This window comes from Sceloporus undulatus, chromosome 8 (genome assembly GCF_019175285.1).
Source record: "Sceloporus undulatus isolate JIND9_A2432 ecotype Alabama chromosome 8, SceUnd_v1.1, whole genome shotgun sequence".
Taxonomy (NCBI): Eukaryota; Metazoa; Chordata; class Lepidosauria; order Squamata; family Phrynosomatidae; genus Sceloporus; species Sceloporus undulatus.
This window is the reverse complement of record NC_056529.1, coordinates 11757168-11768560: the sequence shown is the minus strand read 5'-3', so window position 1 is coordinate 11768560 and position 11393 is coordinate 11757168. Positions and strand designations below refer to the sequence as shown.

Below are 11393 nucleotides of genomic sequence, written 5' to 3'. Positions count from 1 at the left end.
TTTTTTCGTATCCCGAAAAATTCGTAACCCGGCGCATTCGTATCCCGGGGTACCACTGTAATCCTCTGTGTTTTCCATTATTTCATACTCTGTGGTTGTTCTGAGCTTTTCTGTGACTAGAGCTATTGTGATTAGAATGGCTGTGTAGACATCAGGTAATGTGACCATCTGGAATTTTACTTTCAAATCCTGTATTAAGAAGGAGAGGTTTATGCTAGATTCTAACAGTTACAACATGTGTCTACACTTTCGTGATCAGAAAAAATGGCAGTTTTAAATGAGTGTGAAAATGTATTGGAATGGCTGAGGCTGACACCTGTGTAGACAAACTTCTTGGGGGGGAAAACAAAAGAAAGAATTAAAGCTATGTCAGGAAATAAATTATTTTTGTAATTACCAAGCATTTCATTTTAAGTGTACTTGGTATAAAATGTTAATGCTCTTCCTGTTCCATCATGATTGTCATTTCAGATGTAAGGAAAAAACTGGATGATTTGCAAAAAGTCATGAAGAATTATGAGTCTAGAGTTGAATTCACAGAAGATTTACAGAAGATGAGCGATGTAAGAGATTTACTGTTGTACCCTAAGAAACTTTATTAAACAGATTTTAAAATCATGTAAGCATACAGAAGTGGTATATTCTTCTCAGGCTGTTTTTTCATCTAAGTTTATCAGATTCAGTGGCCAGTCATTCTAAATGAACCTGAGATCTGGCTTACATCCAGCATGATGGTTATCTTTGAGTATCAGAAATGCACCTACCCTTGTGTCATACCACAAACTGTGAACTCACCTTAATTTGCTTGCAGTGTAGCATTGACAACTGAGATACAGAGGTGACAAACCCCTTGAGCCTCTGAGATTAACTGGCTAAAAATACTTGCACTTAAATAGTATTTTAAGTCTACTAATTTATTTTATTATTTTTCTAACTAGGCAGCAGGAGACTTTGTTGATATAAAAGAAGTGATTGAAAGTAATGGCACTGAAACAAAAGGTGAGGTTCTTTTTTTAAAAAGCTATACATTGTATTTCTATTCTTTTGTCTAATGTTGAAAACAAATTGGCACCAGTTTAATGTACTGTGAGCCATAGGTAGCTGCTGGGGCTGGGTTCCAGGAAACCCCCCCCCCCATTGATACCAAAATTCATAGATGCTCAAGTCCCATTATATACAATGGTGTAGTAAAATGGTGCCCCCTGTAAAAAATCAAGGTTTGTATTTGAACTTTATTTTGAATGCCCAGTTCTATCCAAGTAGGGCTGTGAAAGACCCCTATGTGAAATCTTGGAGAACCATTACTGATCAGTATAGACAGTACTGAAATAGATGGGTCATTAGACAGTTTCCTCTATTCCTGAGTTATAACGGATGCAGAATCATTGTTCTGCAAATGTCTCAGCATTATAGCTTTTCGGTTTTCAGGGAAAATTGTATCACTACGTTTGGATAATGATAAACTGATAACCTGAGACACTTCTCATGTTCATTGGTAAAAGTGCTTAAATGTCAATAGTAATAGGAGATAGAAGACTTATTTTTGTTTGAGCTTGTTTTGGTCTAGATTCCTCCATTGCAGTTTTAGTTTGAATTTACATAGCAATTGTATTTTTAAGCCCTTTTTTAAAATTGTCCAGGAAAACACAGAACTGCTCACAAACCTCATTCAAAACCAAAAACCCTTGCTTTTGTGGAAAAACTTCAAGAAAATGGAACTGATGAAAAATCCACTGGGAACCTGAAATCAGAGGAAGAGTTTTGGGCCAGGCTTGATGAACTGGAGAGGCAAGAAGAGATCCTTGGTGAACTTGAAAGGTATCTAGAGAGTTCCGTGTTTGAGTTTTCTGTTCAAAAGATGTAAGAAAATTTAAGACCATTGTTAACTACATCAAATCTCAATCCTTGGAATGGAGGAGAGCTGCTAATAACTTGTGTTTCCAGTATTGTCAGATGTGTATACTTTGTGTGTTATGTTGGATATGTAAAATGTTCCACATTGTGCTGCCTCTTTTGAATCTAAGGCAGTGGTCCCCAAACTGTGCTCATTAAGGGGTTTTGGACTTCAGCTCCCAGAATCCCAGACTATTGGCCAACATGGTTGAAGCTTCTGTGAGCTGATGTCCAAAATCTCTTAAAGGGCACAGTTTGGGGACCACTGGTCTAAGGCTACCGTAAGTAAAAAGGACTTCCCTGAGGTGCCCACATAGCTCTAACAGGGACCTCCTCTAATATTTCTTTTGGTGAGCTAAATCTAACCCGGATTAGAGTGCACTGCAGTCTCATATGCACTGTTGTCATATGTGTATGTGACTTATTGCTGTTATGGTCACATGAAATTTTGTTGCCACGTTTTCCAGTTCTAATGGAAATGTCAGAGTTATCTTCACACAAGAAACCTGAACTTCTAAAATTGCCCTCAGTTGTAAGATGTTAATTAAATCAAAACAAGAATAGCAAACAGGCTTGTAGATTTGGTTTGGGTACTGACCAAATTAACATATTTTCCTATTTAGTTGTTTGTTTTCATTTGTGTAGGATACAAAACTTGTGTCATAAGACTGCAGTTGTATTTCAGTCATACCTTTACCATAGTCTTTAAAACATTGTTCATTCTTTGCTCACAGCTGAAATTAAATAATAAGAATGGATTTGTTTTTGTTTTGTGCCTTAAAGTAGACTCTGACTCATGACAACCTTGTTGGAGGATTTTCTTGGCAAAATTCATTCAGAGGAGATTTAATATTGCTGATTCTTTGGCTGAGAGTGTATGACTTGCCCTCGATCATCCAGTGGGTTTCCTTGGCTGAGTGAGGACTTAAATCCTGATCTCTCAGAGTCCAACACTCAGAACACTACACTAAGCTGGCTCAAGAGTGGAATTCTACCACGAGTTTTTAATTTCTGGACACCCCCCCCCCCTTCAGATACAAAAATCTGTGGATGCTGGAGTCATGTCGTTCCCAATGGCAGCATGTGTACATGGCCGTGCTGGCATTAGGGACAATGGGATGGGGGCTTACCTGAAGTCCTGTTGTCCCTAATGATGGCATGGCCGTGTGCATGGGCCACCACTGAGGACAGTGTGGGCTTGCCATCTGTGGATGCTGAAATCCACAGATGGCAAGTCCTTGGCTACTGAAGCCGCACTGTATTTATTTATTTATCAAATTTATATCCTGCGTTTCTCCCAAAAATGGGACCCAAAGTGACTCCTGTAATGCTATTCTTAGTGTTTCTGATTCAAATGGGTGTTTCATGTTGTCCCACATCTCCTCTTTAGGATTTCTGATACTGTTCAGGCAAATGGAGAAGACGCTTCCTCCTCTGAAGAAGAGAAAGAAGACAGTAAGACAAATGTGAATATGGTTCATGAGGAAAATGAATCTAATACTCAGGGCAATTTTCAGAAAGAAGTAGCCAACTCTGAATTGTTCAGAGATCAGGTTAATGGCCCAGTACATTGTTGCAGTGACGAGGAGGAGGATTTAGCCATTGCTGAGAATGCTATACCAACAATATATTTCTCCCATACTGTGGAACCTAAAAGGGTTAGTATTGCGGTAATTTTTGCATTCATGTTACAGAGTTTAATTACCAGTGTTGTGATCCCTTCCCATAACCAATGTGAGCTGAGATTCTGCATCATCAGACATACCTACACTGGCAGAGCTCAGTCATTATGGTTATACCTAAAGATGCCAACACACACACACTCACAAATAAGCCCAGCCTGGCAGTGACTTTCCCAGATAGTGCAGATCAGGGCACTGGGAAATGAGGCCTGTAGCACTCTCCTTGTCACCTGGACACTTTGAGAACAAGCAGAAGGAGAGACTTCTGGTGGTCCTGCCACAACTGCTTCTCTCAAGATACCATGCAGCTGGAAGACCACTGCAGACATCATTTTCCAACTCCCTAACCTGCAGTGCTCAGAAACCTTTTGGTCAAGGTGGTGCCAGGCTGAAATTGTAAGTTTTGAGGGTCACATTCTGTTGTTAATGAGAATAAATGTGAATCCCCAAAAGTTACAAGGTCACAGGCCCAGCACATGCTCTCATAACCTCTGAACAAGATACCAGCTGTGATGTTTTCTTGGCATCGTTAGGTGAAAAGAAAATTTATATTTTTAATCTAGATAATTACATTTCAGCTTGAAAATGTCCTGTAAAGTGGTATTGAAATCCATACACCTTTACATTCTTAATTGCCATCTTGGACATAGCTCACTTTTATTTTGAGCAGCTGAAGAAGCCAGAAGCCCAGACGTCTTGCTACAGCCTTTAAGAACTTCTATTTGTTAATCACTCTAATAAGTATATTGCAAGTTATTAACGGCATCCTTTTGGGATACAGAACAGGATTGTCAGTTTTGTTTGCATGTTTGTTTTTAAAGTGCTGCTTGTTTTAAAATAATTTCTCTTATCATTTTAATAAACGCTAAATGGCTGGGATGTAATAAATCAATAAATCATGAACTGTAATTTATGATTTATAGTATATCAAATAAATATGTGTAATTTTGAAGGCTGTGCTCTTTTCTGCCAGTATTGCACAAATAATGTGCAGCTCTAGAAGAAAGCATTTCACTGTTGTCTGCCATGTTTAACTCTTAATATAATTAGTTAACATTCCCGTAATTGCTAACTCATGAGCCTGTTCTCCCACTCTGCCATTGTTGGAACGACTCTTGTTTTCCATAAGAAATTTTAGCTGTTAACATACACAAAATTAACTCAAGTTCTTAAGAGAAATTCTTAACATAGTTCAACAAGAATTCACTTTTATTCACTTCAAAAAACAGTCCCCCTTTCGCCCAGTTGGCAAAGTGTGTTCAAGAAGGCAAGGAAATACAGGATTCGGGGACAACAGTAATCTAACAGAGTCACATAGAAGATAGAAACTATTTAGAGAACAGAACTTGACAATGGTAGATTTCTTAATACAGTGCATTTCCCACATTCATGAGTGTAAATATAACAATATCAGTCTATTTGCTAAACTTAGGATGTTCAAATCTAATTTTTTGCCTCCTGTGAACATCTAGTAGATTCAATAGCTGTATTCAGACGTAACACTCAAAATTACATTTGTACATTGTATGTACATTTACAGTGCTTTAGAAATAATAATAATAATAATAATAATAATAATAATAATAATAATACATTCTCCTTTAATGGTGCATTTGCAAGGAAGATGAAACTTTTTGGTTTTGTGTTGAACTAACGGTGCTTTATAATTGTGTCTGAAACTGGAAAAATTGGTTAGTCTTCAATTATTCTTTGTTACTGGGTTCCTTCAAGTCATTTCTGACCTATGGCAACCCTAAGGTGAACTTGGAATCATAGAGCAGGAAGAGATCTGGAAAGATTTGTTCAGAGGGGATTTCCTTTTGCCATGTTCTGAGACTGAGAGAACAAGGCTTGTCCAAGGTTACCCAATGAATTTCCATGGCTGAGCAGGGATTTGAACTACACAGTTCCTGTGTAGTAGTCCAAAACTGAAATCACTACATCACACTGGTTATTTGCCAGTGTTAATTATGTTTTGGCATATAATTAAGTTTAGGTCTGGGACCTTTGCAGGCCCTGTGTTGCCCTCCCTTACATCTGATAGAGAATGATGCTTCCACAGCAGTAATGGCAGTACAGGAGCAGTGGTTCTGTTCGAACTTTCTGAGACTAAAGGAGATGTTAACCTTGACTTCCCATAGTGACACAAAAGCACCCTTCTTCTCACCAATATAATTTGTATACACCTGTAAGAACAGACGTAAGGTGAAAGCCCTTCCCCTGTGAACTTGCACAGGTTCACTGTGGTGGGTGTCACATTAAGTATTCAACTGTCCCAATGCATGTTAGTGTATTTCAAAGTGTGCACTTGTGCATATATGTGGCCAATAGAGGTGGGGCACCATCAATGCCTGAAGCAGCCCTTAGGACTGAAAATGTTACACATCCCTGATTTAGGGAAACAATCCTATTTTAAATGGTTACTTCTGATCCCGGCTTGTTTTTCTAAACTAACTACAGTTTTAAGTTCAAACATAAGCCATAACTAGTTGGAAATGGAATTGAAAACCTGAGATAACAATATTAAAAAAAGAAGACCAAAGGGAACAAACTTGAGTGTGGAACACTGAACTATAGTTTAGCATTGTATCTGAACTGTATGTGAGGATAACATTCAACTTAATGTTTTATTTTAATTGTTGTTTCTGGCTAATTAGAGAATGAAGTTTTGCCTTTATGCAGTTACAGACCTGATAGTTCACAACTTAATTCCAGGTACGAATAAACACAGGAAAAAATACAACTTTAAAATTCAGTGAAAAGAAAGAAGAGGCAAAACGGAAACGGAGGAACAGCAATGGTAATGGACACTCATCTACAGAACTACCCAGCATCAAAACACCAGCAGACGTTTACCGGTATGGCAACTGTAACAAGAACAATTAGATAGAGTATAATTCATTCTTCAGTTATAAAATAATTAAGACTCCCCCATGAAATTGAGAACTACTGTATATATTCATGTATGAATGTAGAAATTTTAATCAAAAAATTGACCCAAAAAAACTGGGTCAATGTAAATAATGTACTTTAAAATTATTTTAAAAAAGGAATCACCCCCTGCTGAAAGGCAAGAGTGTAATCTGTCCTGAAAGCACTGACTCCCCTCTGTTCTTTTATCCATCCAGTCTAAGTTTTACCCTCGGCTTATCCATGGGTCATATCAAAACCCATAATTTTGGCCTTAAAACCTGCCTTAATAAAGTATGCTTCCAAAATGTATCTAGGGATGATGATTTTTCTTTCACCAGCCTCTACTTTCCATTTTGATGACCAACTGTATAGATCTGTTTTGTTTGTTTGTTTGTTTGAAAACAAAAAGATAAAATACATTTTAGCTGTACAATATTCCATCCATAATTTTTCTTCAATTGAGACCTCTTTTTCTAGTTTATGTTATATTTTTATACATCTTTTATATATTACTAGTGTAAATTTTTGTATTACTATTTGTATTTTTTGAAAAAACGATTACAAAATGCTCATGATTTCAGCTCAACTATGTTAAGTTTTTAAAATAATATACTTGGGGTTAGCTAAAAATGGTTGTCCTGAGACTGGGCGAAGTTTACTCTTTCTTTTTCATCCATACACAGATTCCCAGACTGAGGGTTCTGTTTTGGGCATTTCCCAGTTGTTTGTCCTTTATTTAGCCAAACCAGTTTTGCAAAGTTGCCAGGCTCTTGTTCTTTATGTCCCACATTTCTGTTTTCTAACTAAATCGGAATGTTGTTTGTCTTGTAGTTCCATTAGTATATAGATAGTCTCCATGACAAACCCTCTACAAGTTGGCTTCAGTGTCCAAATTAGAAATCACTGTTCTGATGTCTTGTCTATAGCTTTTTGAGGAACAGTTTCTCATTGTCCCATTGTTGACATAGATGGGAAGAATATGAACATTAGCCTCAACAGAGCAATTAAGTGTTTCCTTTATATGAGCAAGAAGTTTCTTTTGAATGAAATGTAGAATCTTTAAGTGGGTGATAGTGTTTCATTGTGAAAATGTCTGTTTCCATGTTTTGTATCTCCCCCCCCCCTTGCATCCTGTTTCCTGTGCCGAAAAGACCGGCCATGACTTGGTAGAGTACAAGGTCTGCATACAGCAGGTTTTCACTTTAAATTAGGAAAACCTTATAACCATATAAAACCATATTAAAATTCCTTAATTGTAGTCTTTGTACTTAGTACAGCTTGAATAGCCCTTATCCAAAATGCTTGGGAACAGAAGTGTTCTGTATTTCTGATTTTGGAATACCTGTTTTTGTATATCATCATGAGGCTGGAGAAAGACTGAGGATCTGTGAAATGGCAGGAACCCAAACATAGCGCTGGGCATGAATCCACACCTGCCATTTCAGAAATCTCCACGTCTCTCTACAGCCGTGTCTCTTTTCAGCCTTGCAAATGCAATACAGAGATGTAGCTCAAAAGGTTTTGGATTTAGGAGTGTTTCAGAATTCTGGATAAGGGATACTCAATCTGTGTATGAAGAGGGTATCCCTCTGATTAAAAATCTTCAGTTGGTTTACAGTTTGTTTTTGTAGCATATACATTTCAGTAAATGTCTTCCTGAAGGATGCTTACATCCGAAGGGAAATTATGTTGCTTAGCCTCTCAAAAGAGGAAGCGTAACAGTTGCATTGCAGAACATAATCCATCTATATTTTACCTCTGAAAAGGCTTTAGTTAGAAATTTGGGTAGGCAAAGTCATCATAATTAATTTGTACCAAAGACACAGTGGAATTATTATGAATTTGTCATGAGGTTATTCTCCCCTCCCCCTGCATAGTTTATTAAAGCTAACATTTTCTTTTACAGAGTCTTTGTTGATGTTGTGAATGGAGAGTATGTCCCTCGTAAATCAATTTTGAAGTCTCGAAGCCGGGAGAATAGTGTTTGCAGTGATACCAGTGAGAGCAGCACTGCTGAGTTTGATGACAGACGAGGAATTCTGAGGAGTGTAAGCTATGATGAAGCTACCTACAGTGATAACAGTGAAGGGATCTTGGAAGAGGAGGAAGAGGGAGAGCAGGAACAACTACCCAAAAAATCATCACTCTCGTCAGGAATCTATGAGGTACAGGAAGAGTTTTTCTCTTTTTTGAAAGATTATTAGGACAAGTAAGACATCTTCATTAATTTCATTTCCCATAATTTGATTCTGTAAATCTTAATAGCTTATTGCTTGGTGAGAATAGCAAAAATTTGCAAGGGGAAGAAATTATTTTTCTCTGGAGGGAGGCCTAGCTTTGGTAAGTTGAGCAAAATACACTGTCCTTTTCTTGCAGCAAAATGTACTGCCTTTACTGTCCTTTCTGTGTATACCTCCCCTCACCCCATATCTCTAAGTTTTGTGGGCCTTCTAGAAGAAAAGGGGTAGGAGCTGCAGACCAGAAACAAGAAACATTTCATTTGTGTATGTTGAAAGGTAGTATCTTAGGATCCAAATCTGATTTTGAGTGAATCTGTGCACTGCTTCACTTCATGTCCTTTAGAAGAATGTTGAGGAGAGGAATAAGTTGGTCTAAGAATGGATCAGAAAGTATGTGAAGCTTTCCTTCTGTGATCTTCCTTACTTAACTTAGGATCCAAGCCAGTTCAGTGGTGAGGTACATGCTTTGCATACAGAGGGCCCCAGGTTCAGTCCTCAGCATCCCCAGTTAAAAGAATGGAAAACACCTTTGCCTTGAAACCATGGGGTCTCATACCTTTCAGAATAGACAGCAATTAGTTAGATGAAAGCCTGTGGTCCTTCTTGGAATAGAGAAAATCCATGGGCTTTCAGAGATTGGCTCAGTTTACCATGTATCTTGTGCTTTCTTATATTATGAAAAGGTGACAGTTTTGATCACTTCTTATTTCCTACCTATAAACTTGATATTATTTCCTGATGACTAAAAACATTCTGGATCTGGATGCTAGCTACTTTTTATTCTTTATCGCAAGATTATAGTAAAATAAATCCATTGCCTATACACTCTGACTGTTAATATGTTTGAATTTAGGATTTAACAAAAGGAAAAAGAGTACTGATAGATTGTCTCATTAGCAGTCTTCCACCTACTAAAATATTTTGAGCCTATCTGGCACAACCTTAACTGAAAAGAGCAGAAAAGAGATACAATACGTAGGTTTCCAATGTGTATGCCACACGTCATCTTGAAGCTGTTAAAAAGGCCATGGTACTAAACCATACAGATGCAATGTAGGGTGGAGATACTGATAAACCCCAGAAATTTGATGTTATCCCATTCAGACCATTTATATATTTTTAAACTTGTGTCAGCAAGGAAGGCAGTTTTTGTTCTTATGCAAAATCCTTTCTACTTTGACCCTTTAGATGTTTTACTCTAGCTCCTAAAAGTCTCATCTACAATAACCCCTGGTCAGTAATGATGATAGTTGTAGTTCAACAATATTTAGAGGGCCATAGATTTCCTACTCCTACTCTGTAAAGTTACAGATGATAATATGTGATGCTGCTGAAAGCTGGCACTCAGGTTTTCTTTTGAGTAGGCAGGAATTTTCTGCATAGAGCTGCCTATGCAAGGGCAGTTTCTATATTCTTGACTTAAAGAAATGGGAGTGGAAATAAGGCTGAGATTCAGTAAAAATGTTTAACAGGCCTGGCTTTACAACTCAAAGTTATAAGCTTATTTTGAAGGTTTCCCTTCTCTTGTAGGCTTTCTCGGGAACTGTTGTTGAGAAGGAGCCTTTGTCTCTGGTTTCAGTGCCGCACCCCATAATTGCTCATCCCGTCTTACCTACCATTCCTGAACGAAAATTTGAGGAAGTATTCTCAGAAGCATCAGAAGAATCTACAAAGAGAGTTTCAAAATTCAAAGCTGCCAGGATGCAACAGAAAACCTAGGTCCCACTAACACGACAGACGTTTTGGCTTTTCATGCCCATTGGCACAATCTGTAAGATGGGATACATCTAGCTAACAAAATGGCAGACTGTTAATTTGATATTGTTTGTGTTTAGACCTCTCGTTGATGGTATTTCTTTTTCTAATATATGAGGAAACACTTCAAAATTCTCCATATTTTCTTAAAATCTCTGTATGCAGTCAGCACCTTTGTACATGTTTGCCTTACAATAATAGCACTTGGAATAATTTTCAAAAGAATAATCTTCATAAGGATTTTTTTGTGTTTATGTTTAAATCTAAATAGAGGCAGTTTTGTACCAGATGTGATGTTCCACACGCCATATGGGTCGTTTGAAAGAAACTTCCCAACTTTCAAATAGAGCCAACAATTATATTTCATGACTTGCTTTAGCATTTTAAGATTAACTCGTATTCCCCCCATTGTTTTGTAGGATTTGCTTTTAGGTGTCTGTGCTGACGAATCATCTCTTTCCTATTTGAAAAAAAAAACCCCTCTGATAACTTCATTGTATAGCATTTATGAAACAGAACGCTGTGTTCACATACTTTGCAGGGACGTTTCTTGATGGAAGAAAATGGTATTTTGTAAAATTAAACTTTTCAATTAAAGAAAATTAAAATCCAGAATATCGAGACCGCATTCTTTTGGGTTGTAATATAGATTTGGGGGGGGGGGGTGTTTCCATTTATCAGTTCCTTGAAACATTTTCTGAACCTTCTAGTGCAAAGAAGTTTGTTCTCTTTTCCTCTCTTTTCTAACGAACATCTATTAATGTCAGTGAAGATTATGTGCTCATGAGGAGAAGAGCTTAACCCTAAACTAAAAGCGCTTTAGCCTCACAGAGACATTCTCATTCTTTTGTGTGTTCAGAAATGCAGTGCTGTAGCTATGGCCTGTTCCAGGAGGCAACTGGCCCTGGAC

General features: G+C 37.6%; 1 protein-coding gene across 1 annotated transcript in view; it reads left to right on the top strand.

Moving 5' to 3' along the window:
- The window catches only part of URI1 (URI1 prefoldin like chaperone), a 45519-nt gene extending 34421 nt beyond the window's left edge, over positions 1 to 11098 (top strand). The window contains exons 5-11 of the mRNA XM_042437335.1: positions 472 to 563; positions 939 to 999; positions 1641 to 1818; positions 3284 to 3551; positions 6291 to 6433; positions 8395 to 8653; positions 10259 to 11098. Coding sequence (XP_042293269.1) covers positions 472 to 563; positions 939 to 999; positions 1641 to 1818; positions 3284 to 3551; positions 6291 to 6433; positions 8395 to 8653; positions 10259 to 10447 — 1190 coding nt within the window. The 3' untranslated portion in view covers positions 10448 to 11098. The remainder of the gene's footprint in view (positions 1 to 471; positions 564 to 938; positions 1000 to 1640; positions 1819 to 3283; positions 3552 to 6290; positions 6434 to 8394; positions 8654 to 10258) is intronic.
- The last annotated feature ends 295 nt before the right edge of the window (positions 11099 to 11393 follow it).